Below are 16,009 nucleotides of genomic sequence, written 5' to 3'. Positions count from 1 at the left end.
GGCAGAGCCTCAAACTCGGTAAACTGATTAATTTTAATGTGATCTTTGTTTTCACGGACTCCAATTTCTGATTAAATGAAAATTTGATTAAAAACTCGTCTCTTATTTGGAAATCGTCCCAAATGAACGCACCCTAATATCTACCCTAATTTGCGACCTTTTTGGTCAACGCGTGTAATGCTTTGTTTCCACTTGCAGTGCGTGATCTATACCGTGCCGGAACGGAGCGGCTATGTCATTGTAACCAAGCCTCCGATGATTGTGAATACACACCGCTGGTCACGTGTGACGAGGAAGGAGAGGAGACGGGGAACGATGGACCAATCACAAGCGAGCCAGCTCACAGAGTGGTGGAACTGCAAAGTTAACGTGACCAACCATAAATAGAATGAATCTTCTTGAGCTTTTTTGGACTCAAAGGCTAAGACAACTACTGTAAATGAATACAAAATGCTTCAAAAAGAAATAGTAGTTGATATAAATGTTATAGACACTCAACTATTGAACTTGCTTGTCTTCATGTAAGAGACATTAAATTATCAGTTATCCCTAAGCCGATCAAGAGTAATTTCAATAGGTTGGGCTAGCAAACGTTTTCTAACAGCTAACCCTGATAGTCCATGGGCTTACATTGGCGTTGGCCGAAGCTATTATCGGAAAAAATAGGCCATTTCCGAGTTGCTTTGAACCTCATTATGAAAGCGAGGCTTCGTCATAGTTTTTATTTTGGAAATTAGTTTTCATTCGTATGCAAACAAACTAATTTTTCGTATGAAAAGCTTTGCACTTAGCCTCGATTTCATAATGAGGCTCACAGCAACTCGGGAGTGGCCTATTTTAACATCTGAGATTTAAGTGAGTGGGGTATATTCGGGTGGGTTTACATACATTTTCACGGTACTTGTGTTCCTCCAAATGGCTTTTTCATTCATTTATTTATTTATTTATTTATTTATTTATTAATTTTCTTATTTATTTATTTTTTTATATTTAAACGTCAAAGGAAGACTCTCTGTGTGCTTTTAATAACACACTAACAGAGTGTCTTAAGCCCGCCGCACACTAGCCGATTTTTTGTCGGCCGACGAAAAATCTTTACTTGTCGGCTAGTGTGCGGTGAATTCAGACAAGTCTGCGACAAGATCGGGGCTTGTCGGGCGTTATCTGACAGTGCTAGATCTCAAAACGTCTTGTCGGACCTTGTCGGCTAGTGTGCGGTGGATCAAGACAATTTGTCGGAGCTCGCGCGCGCCTAAACTAATTAGGAAATGTGATGAGAGTCACGTGAACAAGCGTCTTTTCCAAAATGGCGGATGTCAAAGCTGAGATCAGCGCGAAAATAGAGCAATGGACACCTGTAAAAGAGGACAATAACACGAGTATTTCTTGAAAATTTTCCTTAGATAATCGGAAATACCACCGAAACCCAGTCGGATCTTCGTTCCCAAGCTCTTGAAGTAAGTTGTTAGATACGCTCTGTTCATTTCGTCTGGTTATCCAGCTTTTAACCCATGTTGTTCTTGTGCTGCTCTTGCGACGCCTTTTTATCCTCCGTAGAAAAGTAACGGTAAACAAAGCAAGTTTCAATTTTCGCCGCGTCAGTGGAATAGGTGCCATCTTGATTTTGGATGACTCGACCCCAAGCCTCAACGCGGTTAGTCGCGACAAAAAATCGGCTAGTCAGTGCGGCAAGCTGATGGCACGATAAATTTTAACCCGATTTGACCCCGACAAAAAATCCTCAGTTCTACGACGAAAAATCGGCTAGTGTGCGGCGGGCTTTAGTTCTGCTGTTCCCCAATCGCTGGGGAGAAGGGATGGCGCAGTGGTGAGAGCACTCGCCTCCCGTCATTGTGGCCCGGGTTCGATTCCCGTACTCTCTTCTTATGTGGGTTGAGTTTGTTATTGGTTCTCGTCCTTGCTGCGAGGGTTTTCTCCGGGTTCTCCGGTTTTTCTCCCTCCACAAAAACCAACACTACCAAATTCCAATTCGACCTGGAACGCATGGAACGTCCTTTGAACTAACTCCTTGCCTAGTGCTCATTGATTCTCCGTGGGTAAAGAAATTCTTCTTTTCTTTTCATAACAACTGCTCAAAATATCGTTGGTAGTTAACATAAAAATTAAGCTCATTCAATTTACATTTTATGAATACTAAGGAGATTTGCTCCCTATTCACTTTTAACAGAAGTCTTCAATGGTCTGACACAATCCAAAAAATCAATATATGATATATAAAAGTTCGCCGTCTCTTCATCTTCTTTTTAAATTCGTCTTGAATTTTTGGTTAACGAGAAACGTTTCTGTAGAAATATATCATGTGTGCAACGAGTAAATCAAATTATGAAAAGCTAATTTGTCTGTTTGTTCCTGCACACACCGTTCAAAGTCCGACCCTCGTCTTTAACAATGATTTGTGTTTTAACGTGCCAAGTAGTGCGGGCAACATTTTCTTGTAATTTGTCGCGCAACAAATATTGCGTTGCAAGCCGTGATTGTTAGTCGCACTTGTCGCAATCTCTACACACAGTAAATTCTAATGTTGAGGGTATCAATGGTCAAGACATAAGTCAGTTTGTCCATAATCTCTCTTTCTCTTAAACGTCTAAGTTTGTGAGAACTGTGGCCAGTCAAATGAAAACCTGTTGACTAGATCGTGTTCCAGATTAACACATTTCTTTGACATTTTTTTTCCTAATGGGGATGATAAAACTTCACTCCGTTGCATCATTGCATTCTGAAAAAATAAAGGGATGTAAATCAAGAAATATTTTTTTCTGTTCCGACTTTATCAACCGTTCAAAGCGCGGGCCAGGTCATTTTAACCTACAGGTTGTGTTTAAGTGATAGCGCCAATGAATTTCAACTTTTCTATCTTTACTCACAAAGAAGGTATGATGAAAAGCAAAAACAACCACCTGGAGTGCTAAATGTTTCCACTCTTGACAAGAATAGAATTCTTCTCTTAAAATGCTCCTGAAATTTTGCTAAGAAAATTATGGAAGTGTAAAGCAATGAGCAGTGTTCCATTTAAACAAAACAGACCGGGCGAGTTTTAATCTTGCGGTTTTTTGTTTCCCTGTTCAACAGTTGTTTATAAAAGAAGTACATGCAACAAGTTAAGTTTTATGAATTAGTAATGATCAACACCAACCGCCAAAAGTCAGCCATATTTAAAAACTATAAATTCGCCGTTATCATGGCGAAAAGATTGTGGTTTGACGCGGAAAGAACGGCTTATAAATTGAGCCAAACATTTGGCAATGTATATGGAATTTAAGCTTTGAAATATTTGATTTATCGAGAAGAAAACAGGTGAATTGGCCGGGATTTTTGTCTACATGCTCGGGTCGTAAATAGAGGCTAGCACGTATGATAACAAACATAATGGCTTCTTGTCTGTGGGTTTAAACGCTCGTGATCTTCACACATGAAGAGGAAGGAAAGTTATGAGTTTTATACATCTTCTTGGCTTGACTATCGCTCAAGACAGGGCCAAAAAACAAGAGAATTCTCAGAATTTTAATTCGAGGACAAACGGGCGAGACACTGGCTTCCCGCGCCGAGTTTTTATAACTGTTTTGTACTGCGGTTGTTTCTTCTCATTTGGTACAACGATGGCGATTCTGGGACCCACACTGATGGAGTTAGGACACCTAGTTCATCATGGATTGGATATGATGAGTTGGTTATTTTTCACCCAGGCAGCATATGCATTACTTGGAGCAAGTGTAGCTGGAATTCTGTTAGACAGGTAACATAATGTTAGGGTACAAATTAATTCACGATAAATTGCGAAGAAATTTGTCGGCAAAAACGTATTTACAAATAGCTCCACTGGAAAGAACAGCTTATTCGCTGTTATGCAAACGATAACACATATTTTCTTGCCAAAACTTTACAACCAGCTTGCACAGCATAATAAACAGCACCACAGGAAAATACTGCTTGATGATATAGCTTTGGATGAATGATCACACTTTAGGATTTCATCCACAAGAATAGTGTTAGACCCGCTGAATCTTGAACGGAATAAGAAACAACACCACAGAAAATCATCGTTCAAAGGCTTTTACTAGTGAATAGTCACATTTGAAACTTCCATCGCAAACTTTAAAGCTACTATAAGATTGCATATAGCTTCAAGCTTAATTCAATGTTCTTAAACGGGTTTATCGTATGACTAGATCAAAGAAACCGTAGACAATTATTTCAGAAATTTATGTTTAATTTTCCGTTCTTATTTCCTGCTCGTCTTACTCTGAGTATTCCAATTAACTGCAATTACTCTTGCAAACAGCATGTTACAAGAAATTTGATGACCATAACACCCGCTTACATATCATATCATATAAACCGCTGTTACAACTGTAACCTGTCTGTTTGTTTGAGGGCATTGATTTGAACTTGCCACCGGCGCCGAGGTTTACGCTTTTATTTAAAATCGACGATTGAGATGCTAGTTTCGTTTGTTTTCAAATGAATTTCAATTTCCTGGTTAACTCCCCCAAAAAACCAGAATTCTAATGGCTTTGGCCCTTAAGTAATCCGACCCCGTGCGGCTTTGTGATTTGTACCCGCGCATTTCTTGTTTCCGGAGCCTCGTATCCAGGGCCCTTTGTCAAGGAAAGAAGCAAGCGCGCGAACCAGCCTAGGAGAACCTGGGGAGAGACTGGCGTGTTTACCCAGTGCTCCTGTTCCAAAGCTTGTTTTGCTCAGCTTCTCTTCTTCGTGTGATTATCCCGCCTTCTTGACCATCTGGAAAGCGGCTTGTAGCGATGCAGCTTTATTAGAATTTTATGACGAAAATCGCCTCGTAGATGCATTTAGTGTTGTGTGTTTTCCCGTTCATCGCGGTCTTATCAGCCCCATCTACATCGGGCTGTTTGATCGACCTCCTAACTCTGAGAGTATTAAAAAGATTAAGCAGTAAAGAATCATAGAGTATACGTAAATAGTGCGTACCAAATTGTGTCCTTGAGAACCTCAACTTGAGCTTATGACGTCACATAACGTTAAAATGACGTCACTATTTTCAAACGGCGGCCATCTTGGATTTCTTTCTATGTCCGAAAACCATTAAAATCACCCCAAGTAAACTATAATCCTAGCCCTAACCCGTTCCATGTTTTAGGATTTGGGGTGATATTCCGCCATTCCGCCGTTCCGGTTTCTAGGGTCGTCCAAATTGACCAAAAAGTAATCAAAACCAATGAAGTAGCATGTAATGGAATGATCGGAGAATATGGTTGCCATGTAGATCAAAACTGACGCGTCACATCAAATTGTTTTTAAGATTAATTTTTAGGGAAAGTCGTCTGGTGACGAAAATTTGGAACGTTTTAAGAGCCCAATAACACAAATAGATCTGTTTTTAATTGAATTTTCTTTCCAGAATCAGTGAACTTTTAATAATTTCAACCAGCAAAACAGACAAAAGTACTCACTGAATATTGAGTGGTAAAAGAAACAGATCCCATTGAATTTAATTGGGATTTTTGAGTGAAATTGAAATTAAATTGATTTTCTTAAACCGGTCAACCGTTAACATTTACTCTTTTAAACTTACGATCCTCATTAGCATATTAATAGTTAAAATCACACTACATCTATATTTTAAAGCTTGAAGAAACGTGAGGGGAAATAAAATCTGGCTGCCTACTCGATAACTGCTAGAATCTTTCATCCGCATTGCATATACATGTTTCAGAAATAAATCTGAATTAAAATAATTCAATCTTTTGAAACAAATGAGTTGGCTCTAACGTTTAAAGTCTTTGAATCTGGAAAAACATTACGTGCTCGAACCGTAACCTCTCAAATGAAAACTGTCGAGAAGTAGTTTAAGTGGAACGTTTCGCTTTTAATATTGTAAAAAATTAATGTTGACAGGAACTTTTCCCTAGTTGTGCTAGAAAGCTTTGGGTTTTAGGCCTGTATTAAAGATCGAATCTTACGAGCGTGATATTTTTGTTTGGATATTCCGTAAAACAAACGTACAGTATCAAATACTAACATGATCAAGCAAGCCAGAGAATTATCAAACCAAGCGTCACGGACAGTATTTATAAATTAAACTTCAACGTTCGTCCCACTTGAGAAGAATATTGTAAGGTGGAAAATGTCTTAGGGAGATTTACTTTTGCTGCCTTAATTTTCCCATCTTTTCCTTCGTTTGCTTCCAACTCGTCTAGCTTTGATGGACAAGTGATCGCAAAGCTTAACGCCAAGGGCGACCTTGAATAGATTACCTGCTTCGCAACAGGTGCAGCGAAACCAAACACTTTCTGTTAACTTGGAAGCCCCTAGTGATCTTTACTTATAACAAACAGCGGGTTTTTATATCCATATCAATACCGTTTTGACGGAGAACGCTACCGAAGACCTGGAGAAATGTCCGTGAAAGAAATGTGATTACAAATTTGCAAACAAGAAATGGGAAATAGATTCCGTGCTGTTAAAGTGTCAAGGCATACCGGTTAACCTGCCTTGGGGTGTTTTGTTTCGTCCTTTTTGAACGAGCAACGCAAAGCCTCTGGTCGATCAAGAGTTGGATTGATGGACTCCTCAACTTCGCATCGTTAAAACTTCATTTTCCGGTCATGGAGAGCCCAAAGAGATTATAAACTTCACCCTTAAGTCACCTTCAAGGAACGAATCTTCCAGTTTCTAATCAACATTTTCGCGTCCAGTTTGATTTGAAACACTCGCAGTTCTTTTCATTTGCGTCGGGTACCAACTCAACCTAAAACACTAGCAGTTCTGTTTATTTGTGTGGAGTGCCAACTTATCTCAAGCGAGAATGCTCAGACAGCTTATTTTCCCAGTGATCTGGGAGAGAATTAGGGCGTACGCTTGGCAAGTCGACTATCTGAGAAGAAACTGTTCGCCATATTGCAGATCCGTTTTCGCGCACTTTCTCTACTTTAGTACATTCTTCATGTTCGGGATGTCCGTAGGGATGGCCGGACCCACACTAACAGACTATTTGATCTCGTTTTTTGAAAATATTGACATAATAGACGCACTGGCCTGGCTTTTGTTTACACAATCCACGTTTCGCTTTGTCGGTGCCATTGTCGCTGGATTGATCGTTGACAGGTAATACCGGTTTTTCTTGCTTCATCATTAACTCGACATATGAAGCCTTTAAAAACTGCTGTTCCTTCTTAAGTCGAATCCATCGTTCTATTTTTGCGGCCGCTCTGGTTTGGTGAATTCTGTAGTATTTCTGGTAAAAGACTAAAGTAAGTGGGCGTGTGTGTTGGGCGGTGCGCGAGGGAGGTTTCGATAGAGACGGAGGTGGAATGAGGAAATAAACAATCTTTCGCCGGCTCCATCGGATTTTGCACTACCCTTGTGTGTACTGTAGCATTTGAAGTTCTTAGACCTTTTCTGTGCGTTTCTATGAGCGATTTTTATTCGTATTCTGCGAATTATGCATAGGTAAATATATCAGTCGCAATCTTCTTCATTAGGGTGTAGGATTAACGCTGGATTCATGCATCACTTGTGTCCACCCACCTGTGTGTGTCTACCCACCCCTTGTGTTCACCCACCTGTGTGTGTCTACCCACCCCTTGTGTCCACACACCACCTGTATGTCAGGTCCTCACGTTCATTTTCTTTTTTTCCTCAGATACGACATTAATCGTAATTTGCTGCTTCTGTGTTTTCTGTTGTTGAACGCTATTTTCCTGGCTGTTATTCCTATGTGTCGGACGCTCTGGTTGCTCATCTTATCCACAGCAGCTGCGGGATTTTCAGTTGGTATTTTAGACACTGCTACAAATGTACAGTTGATTGGGATTCACGGAAAGAAGGTAACTGGCCAAACCGACTGTATTAAATTCTTGGTGGTCGCCTAATAGTGGTAAAAACAAATAGGAGATTCCTAATCGGGACGGCCAAAACTTGGCCGCGGCGGGGACTTTGCAGATGGTAAACACAGGTTAAAAATATTGCTCACTGTGCAACAGTATACACTTAAGGCTGGTTTTCACTAGCGACGGAGTCGGAGTCGGAGTCGTAACCAGAAGCGTGGAGCTTATGATCTAGTGAAAACAGCTTCCGATTCCGGAACGTAAGCGACGGAGTCGTAAGCGGAGTCGGAAGAAAATGGAAACGGTCTGATTCTTCTGACTCGGATTCCGTCGCGCTTATGACTCCGCTTACGACTCCGATTTTTGATTTTCACTAGGTCATAAGCGCTCTTACGACTCCTCTTAGGACTCCGACTCCGACTCCGTCGCTAGTGAAAACCAGCCTTTAATGTATGGTCCCGAGCGAAACAGTTAGTTTTGTTTTCCCGAGAGTCCTGGTTGGTATCAGGACTCGAGGGAAAACAAAACTGACTGTTTCCCTCGGGACCATACTTGTGCTTTGTTATATATTTAGACTTTCCCTTCAACAATCACAGCAAAACCAACGAACAAACAACTGAGAGGGCAACAACTGAGGGATTGTATCCCGGTCGGGATACATTTGTATTTGATCAGGGGCACGTGACCAAGAATCAACCACACAGTGCTCGTTTTGTTGAGTGAAAGTCTTGGTATATAACAAAAGTCTACGTAACAGTTTGAGAATGTAGTACCATGCTTCCTTCACCGTCAAGTTTTCTTTTTTTTTTTTTGGCAAAACTTACTGCTGTCTGTAAAACAGTGTTAGCGTCACTTCTTATTTGAACGCGTCCTGCACGAATATTAATTGTGAACATGTTTTAATATCTCCTTATTTTGTTTATATCGTTGTAGGTGTCTCCTTATTTACAGGTAAGGAATAACTTCTTTCTCACTTTTTTTTTATTCCTACCGTCTCCATTTCATTCATTCATTCATTCATTCATTCATTCATTCGTTCGTTCGTTCGTTCGTTCGTTCGTTCGTTCGTTCGTTCGTTCGTTCGTTCGTTCGTTCGTTCGTTCGTTCGTTCGTTCGTTCGTTTGTTTGTTCGTTCGTTCAGTTGTACCTTCGTTCCTTCGTCGAAGGGATGCTGACACAGCTACTTGCTTTAACAGCTCACTCCATTGTTCAATTGCTCGCCGGAAAAATGAAAAATGAGAAGGTATAATTATCGCAGTGTGCCAGATAACTATTTGTAGTAGCTACGACGCCTTGATTTCTATAAGAGTGCAAGACAAGTTTCTGGCCATTGACAATCTTACCTAGTAATGGCCCCATCCAAGTCATATCAGCATTGCAGTTCTATTGTAAAATAGAGGTTATAAGTTGATCCATCTTCTTTATATTCGCAGGCTCTGTACTTTTCGTACGGTTTCGGCGCATTTGTGAGCCCGCTCATAGCCGAACCGTTTCTCAGCGGTACTCCTCATCCAGATATTGGGCTGCCGGTGGCCAAGAGGGGGAATCCGCTGCCCTATGGTGGAATGGGGCATCGAGGGCATCATCATTTATTGCATAGGCCAGCCAATCACATGAGAGATAGGTTCTACACTGAGCCAGAGGAGTACAAGAGCGAGGTTCAGGTTGCTTATTGGATTATAGCTTTAGCACATGTAAGTTGTCACGATTGGCTTACCAAATGTTGACCCTTGCACTAAAGCAAGTTTAGACTACTTCAATAGGCCCCCCCCCCCCCCCCATCCTCCGTACAGTCTGGTGACTTGCAGGTGACTTGTTACGTAATCGTTTAGGAAAGCCACCGTTTTCGATCGTGTTGGTGTTAGCTGAAAGCAAAGTCTTAGTTTTCGTCCGTCATTCCGTCAACACGTAGACAAGTAATCCTGGGCCCAGTCGTTCAAAGCCCGATTAAGCTAATCCTGGATTAACGCAAACTTTGACTCGAGTTAATTGCTAATCAACAAAGATTCTTCCAAAAGATTTTCGTCCCTCAGTTTTGACAGACTTTTCTTTACCTTTAGCTTGAAATTAGCCTTTAAAACCATTTTAGCGAGCGACGATGAAAACCTCGATCAACTGTTTATCGTGGACTAGCGTTAATCGGCTTTCGAACAACCCGGCCCTGGGTTTTAATTTCAGGATTTGATACGGAGAAGAATGGCTACGTTCTCGACCTCTGTGGGTCTCGTTGTGAGCTATAAGGATTTTTTTTTTGGGGGGGGGGGGGGGTGGGTGGCGGCTAACAACTTGGCCTCATCTTCCCTAACATGCCTTTGTGTCCCCCACCCCACCCTCACGAGCAGTGTCTTCTCTTCAACTTTTTATTTTTTTTTTCTCTGTAGTTACCAGTTGTAATAGGCCTTGCATATATCGTCATAACAGACATGTGGGAAGAACATAAGTTAAAAACCGAATTGGCCGCTGCTAAGGCGGAGAGTGAAAATAATAGTTCAGAGGTCCCGGATACAGATATAGAAGGTAAGAACCTAGCCTCCCTCGCAGACGTTCTTTTGGCTCATCACGCAAGCTTTCCTCTCCAGATTGCGTGACGGGCCAAAAGAGGCTAGCAAGAACCTAGCCAACATAAGTGAACTTTTTATCATTGCGACACACTTTGACTGGCTTTATACCCAATCTTGTGGATCAACAGGCTTGATTCTTTTTAACTGGAATTACATTCCAATCACGCTAGTTTACAGCAAATCGACGGCAGTTTTCCATCTTCTATACTCTTATAGACCATAAAATGACGTCATTAAATGTTCAAAAATCAAGTGCGGCTCGTGGTTTCACTGCCAAGTTTTGAACAATTGGTGGGGTCATTTTATTGCATATTAAAGTATATACCATAGAAAACTGCCGTCGATTTGTTTTCTACAATAACAAGGAAAAAGTACGAGAGGAATTGGCTTTATTTTCCGTTGAGAAAGCGCACGCGTTACATCTGACGTCATTTTTATTGTCTGCACTCTTATACACAATAGCTACAAACCAATCAGCTGTCGAGAATTTTGACAGTTTTTGTAAAATCACATACCTTACCGACCTTACCACATACCACATTTGCTTTCTTTCACAGGCTTACAAAGTAAAGTTCACCTGGACACAGAAACTCTTAAAAAACCTGGTCTATGTGACAATCCAAATAAAACGCAGGTTTTGTGCATCACATTCTGGACATCATTTCTAGTTTTTCTTTACGACGGCATGCAGGTAATAACACTACTGTTGTTGTTATTGTTGTCGTTATTTATCTCAGTTGCTATGCTACATTGCTAACCGTGGTTCACTGCTAAATAATCACTGAAAGATAAAAGTGAAGTCTTCATTTCTTTTTTTTTGGACTAGTTAGAAAGGATGAAAGTGAATACAGTGCTTATGTCTGCCAAAAGGAATCGAATCAATGGTAGCTGCGCCACATCTTTGAAAGCAATATTTTGTATAGGGAACGACAAATAACCACCGCGCACAATTGCAGAAGAAAATGAGCCATTCTAGGTCTTCGTAATGTTTCATGCAACATGTTCATGTCAATTTGTTGCTGTTGCTGTTGTTGCAGACATTTTCTCACTGTCTACAACATCTGCACAGTTTATGTTAAAGCCCGTGTCCTTCAAGTTTCCACAATATTTCAACCATTAATGAACTGATTTCATGTATGATGCTGACGCTTTTCTTCTAAGCTCTGCTTGTCTTTCTTGCCAGGGGTCCTATGGTGGGTATGTTTATACATATGCAGTCAAAAGCCCACTGCGCATGACCTCAGCGCAGGGTGCATTTCTTACTTCTGTATTTTGGGTGAGTACTAATAAGACAATCACAAAATGTATGAAATGTAACTTCAGTCTGAATGTCTTGAAGTGTATCTGTTCATGTTTTTAAGTATGTTTCACAGTGCTTGTCAAGGAGTTTACTAGCCATATATGGATTCAAGTTGAACAAAACGTGCTAATGAGACGAATTTCTTTGCAGGGATCTCTTGCCTTAGGTCGCCTCATCTCGATACCTATCGCTCTGTTTTTGTCTCCAGCGATAATGCTTCTAGTAGATTTGGTAAGTTGTTGATATTTTCGGATGTGACATACCACATAGGAATGCGTTCAGAAAAAGAAATATTTCAGCGTAGAAATAAGAGCAGGGGTTGGTGGAGTGGCTTTCTTGTAAACATGATATCTGTCCAATGAAAAATAGCAAACGCAAACAGCACAATGAGCTAATCCGATATGGGAGCATGTAGCATGTAACTATACTAAGCGCGGGAAAACAAGTAGCCCGTTTTAAGCACGTGAAACATGTAACCGGTGTCAAGCGCGGGAAAACGTGGAACCGGCGCCAAGCGCGGGAAAATCTGTAACTGGTACCAAGCGCGGGAAACAAGGACTGCTTGTGATTGGTTGAAAGAATATGTTCTCTTGTTATATGAGCTTTCCAATCTAAATGTGAACCCAACAAATCGAAAACCTATGATTTTGCATTAAGTAATTACTTGTTTAATTTATTAACTTCCTTTATTTTTTTTTCTCAGATTGGCTGTTTGACGTCTAGTTTATTAATGTTAATCTTCAGAGCTAGTGAGTCTGCGCTGTGGATGGGGACAAGCACGTTTGGTCTTTTCATGAGCAACGTATTTCCCACAAGCGTGGCGCTTGCAGAGCAGTATTTTAATGTTACAGGTAAAATGAAATAGATAAATTTGATTTCGTAAGGACGCAGCCCGCTTTTTTCGTACTCTATCCCTCTGAAATAAGGCCAAAGCAGTTTACCTAGTCACACTAAAAACAAATTAGAAATAAGCCAATCAGAACTCAAAGCAAAAATTATTAAGCGCACAATGGTTCCTAGCGTGGTTAATTACAAAACCGGTACCAAGTGCAGTAAAACGGGTATAAAACTTCCCTGACCGTGAAATCAGCCTTGCTCTTTTTTTTAGATGATTTGCTTTTCAAGTTTTTGCTGATTAGATCCTTCACTACAGCATCCGGTACTTTTATTTTGTCACGGTGGTCCTTGCAAACACAGTTTATCACTGGTTTATTTAAAACTTGTGCCAAGCGCGGCAAAACATGTAACTCTGGTAACTGGTGCCGAGTGAGCGCGGGAAAACATGTAGCCGGTGCCGAGTACCAAGCGCGGGAAAACAACAGTAACCGCGTGCAAAGAATGTGGAAAGCGGAAAACGTAGAAGCCGGCAAATCACGATTAGTATTAGATTTGATTTTAGGTTTTATTGATTGGAAAAACAAAAACAACAACTGCCCATTGATTAGAGCTTTTCAAAGGACTCTCTTTCAACCTCTTATAAGAAAACACAATCAGCTTTACTCTTTTGACTAAGGCGCCTTCAGGCGGAGAACTGGAGTTTGCTTGCAGATTCTTGTTAGAAAATACACGCTGAATACAAGCTTGTGAAAGTACGTTGCAAAAACAGATTTACAACACTTTGATAAACTGTGCTTTTTGTGGCCTTTTCATCTTTTAAACAGCATAGTTTGCGTAGTTTGTAAACTATAGGTAGCAGTTTAAAGGCCCCGCAAGATGCGATATTCCTTGGCCATACCATACTAACTTCTAACTTCATAGACACCAACAAACAATAGAAAAACCTTTCTATTTTTTCAGGTACTGTGACCTGTATGTTCGTAGTAAGCGCCGCCATTGGAGAGATGATCATTCCGCTCATTGTGGGGAAAGTGTTCGACTATGTAGGCTCAGTCAGTTTCTTGGCCGAGGGATGCATTCTGTGTTTTGCGGCGTTTGGCGCTTATTTAGCCGTGCTGCTCATAGGAAAGGGAACGGCAACTCACGGCCATATAAGAGAAGGTAAAACGTTTGTAGTGTCAATGCATTTATCACAGAGCGCTTATTGAGGACACTCTCCAGATGCAGAGCGAAAAGGCCATTTCCGAGTTGCTTTGAACCTCATTGTGAAGGCGAGGCTTAATCTCTTACCCAGATCTTTCACGGTTCCCGAACCGACTGAGATCTGGGTACGAGATTAGGCAAGGCTAAGTGCAAAGCTTAAAAGACGAAAATTAACATTCATTCATATGAGCGCGGGCTCATTCCCCGAACAGTGGCTGGCAAAAAGAGCCTCCGGCCTTTCCAGTAGGAAAACATAGAGTGACTACTAGAAATCCCTCATAAAAGATTTAAGGCGGTTACTGGAACGCAAAAAGTTGCTCTTAAATTATCTTGTATCAGCGATAGTTTGTAAATACATTTTCCCCAATTTACTGAATGGAAAGAAAGAAATCTAACAATCATTCCATTTATTCTTATTGTGGAATACGGTCAATCGAATGCGACCTCGTTCTCGTCTTTTTAATCCGATCTATTGAAAGATTCCAGTTTAATTTACTGCAAAGCGAATTTCTATCAGCTAAATTTAATATCTTGCAGACTTAGCCTTAGCGTAGATCCTTCCTTTTCTCTCTTTGTTAGGTTGGACTGTGTACAACCGTAATAGAATTTTCACTTAGTGATAGTTAAGAGTTAATTTCGTTTGTGTTTTCAGTGGTCGGAGAAGGAGAAGGACAAGAAAACGACGACAACACAGAACACGATTCTGAAAAACAAGACAATCTCGTTTCTAGTGATATTGTAGAAGATAAGTCTCCCAAGAGATGACGATAGTGTACATAAAGTAGCAGTTAGTAAATTATGAAGACTGAAGCGATATATTCTAAAGTTTTGAATAACAGACTCCTTCGAAGGAAAAATGAGAAGAATCTGGCAACAAAAGTTGCCTCGTAGTAGCTCAAAATGGCGTCAATTGGTTCACGTCATTAAGATGACGTCATGTTATACGTCATGGTTTCTATAGCTCTGTGAGTGAATTAGCGCTCATGCGGCGCCTTCTAAGCTTAAGTGCCTCACTAAGAAGGCGAAGCCTAGTACCCTCTACCCTCTATTTAAACCGATTCTTCCTCCGGTTCCACCGCTCTTGTACGAAAAGTAGGGTTTTTCTTCAGACATGCCGATCCAGGCATTCCAAAGATTTACTAGGAAAAGGGAACGCAAGAAGCTTGCCTGATCTATCGGGTACGGTTAATCGGCCGAGCCGTGCACAACACGAAACATTAGCTCCAATAATATAATTTCTAAATACACTAAGCTTTGAACTGGCTTAACTTAGCGAAAAATAGGCAATCCGTGCGTAGACTGCGGGAGATAGATGGCGGCAACCAGCGCGTAGACTCCCAAGGATAGTATAGCGGAAGGAACACGCGAGAGTGCGCGAAAATCCGGAGAAAATCCCCCGGGAGTCTATTTCCACGCGCGTCGCGTCTCCTTGCGTCGACGATTTTCGCGCATGCTCGCGTCCTTCGCCCGCTCTATTGTCCTGTTTATTGCTAGAGAGCCTGTTCACACAACAAACCAGTAAATAGTTACATTTTGTACAAAGTGTCAATAGTTTTGTACTTATGAAATAAACTAAAACCATTAACGTCAGGTTTTATTGGTCCTTCAGTAATAGTATAGCGCAGGTTAAGGGTCAACTTAATCTCGCGGGTACGAGGTTAGGGCCGACTTAATCTGAGTATCAGGCTTTTTGAAGGCCTGATACTGGGCTCATGTTAGGACCGACTAGACTTGGCCTTGTGGAATGTTTGAGGAGATATGTCAATCCTGGAAGGGGGCGAAGAGGGAGGACTCCTTTGAATTTTAAGTGGGCTGTTTCCTACTGTTCTTCAAATCCTGACACCATCTCTCCAAATCAGACTTGGCTTTTGAAGTCTACAGCCGTTTTCTCTTCTCTAAAATCCATAGCCTGCATAGCCTTTCACCGGTTAATGGAGCCTCATTACTGTAAATGAATGAATATTTTTCGTCCTCTCTTCTTCTTCTTCTTCTTCTTCTTCTTCTTCTTCTTCTTCTTCTTCTTCTTCTTCTTCTTCTTCTTCTTCTTCTTCCTCTTCTTCCTCTTCTTCCTCTTCTTCCTCTTCTTCTCCTAGGTCTAGAACAAAAGACTGGTAAATTCGTTGTTCCCTCAGTAAAAACCCATAACCAATTTTAGATCAAAAAGAAGATAAATTCACTCTATTACCGGCCAAAGTGGCTCAAAATCCATTGGGTCGGCACATACCTAGTTTATACCAGGGAGTATCTTAGAACCGACAACAATCTACAATTGCGATTTATTTTTC

General features: G+C 41.0%; 2 protein-coding genes across 3 annotated transcripts in view; both read left to right on the top strand.

The window, feature by feature from the left end:
* Window positions 1-550, top strand: part of LOC146485895 (solute carrier family 60 member 1-like) — a 10,531-nt gene extending 9,981 nt beyond the window's left edge. The window contains exon 11 of the mRNA XM_085102768.1: window positions 199-550. Within this exon, the coding sequence (XP_084958894.1) occupies window positions 199-368 (170 nt within the window). The 3' untranslated portion in view covers window positions 369-550. The remainder of the gene's footprint in view (window positions 1-198) is intronic.
* A 2,426-nt stretch (window positions 551-2,976) lies between these two features.
* On the top strand, window positions 2,977-15,303 carry LOC146485894 (solute carrier family 60 member 1-like). 2 transcript variants are annotated; one of them, XM_085102766.1, is made up of 11 exons: window positions 2,977-3,754; window positions 7,640-7,823; window positions 8,757-8,774; window positions 9,257-9,517; window positions 10,205-10,340; window positions 10,942-11,075; window positions 11,568-11,660; window positions 11,835-11,915; window positions 12,388-12,535; window positions 13,482-13,682; window positions 14,377-15,303. In XM_085102766.1, exons 1-11 carry the CDS (start codon window positions 3,450-3,452, stop codon window positions 14,487-14,489), a joined length of 1,674 nt encoding a protein of 557 aa, XP_084958892.1. In that variant the 5' UTR covers window positions 2,977-3,449; the 3' UTR covers window positions 14,490-15,303. The 2 variants fall into 2 exon arrangements, with proteins under 2 accessions (XP_084958892.1, XP_084958893.1); XM_085102767.1 differs by lacking the exon at window positions 2,977-3,754 and adding an exon at window positions 6,055-7,101.
* Window positions 15,304-16,009: the final 706 nt, after the last annotated feature.

Source organism: Pavona decussata, unplaced genomic scaffold (assembly GCF_977016875.1).
Source record: "Pavona decussata unplaced genomic scaffold, jaPavDecu1.1 SCAFFOLD_24, whole genome shotgun sequence".
NCBI lineage: Eukaryota > Metazoa > Cnidaria > Anthozoa > Scleractinia > Agariciidae > Pavona > Pavona decussata.
The sequence above is the reverse complement of the archived record's forward strand: the minus strand, read 5'-3'. Positions and strand labels throughout refer to the sequence as shown.

Coding starts and splice junctions, on each gene's coding strand:
- LOC146485894 (XM_085102766.1), top strand. CDS start 3,450: ATGAGTTTTATACATCTTCTTGGCTTGACTATCGCTCAAGACAGGGCC. Junction 11,661..11,834: donor TTCTTACTTCTGTATTTTGG/GTGAGTACTAAT, acceptor ATTTCTTTGCAG/GGATCTCTTGCCTTAGGTCG. Junction 12,536..13,481: donor GCAGTATTTTAATGTTACAG/GTAAAATGAAAT, acceptor CTATTTTTTCAG/GTACTGTGACCTGTATGTTC.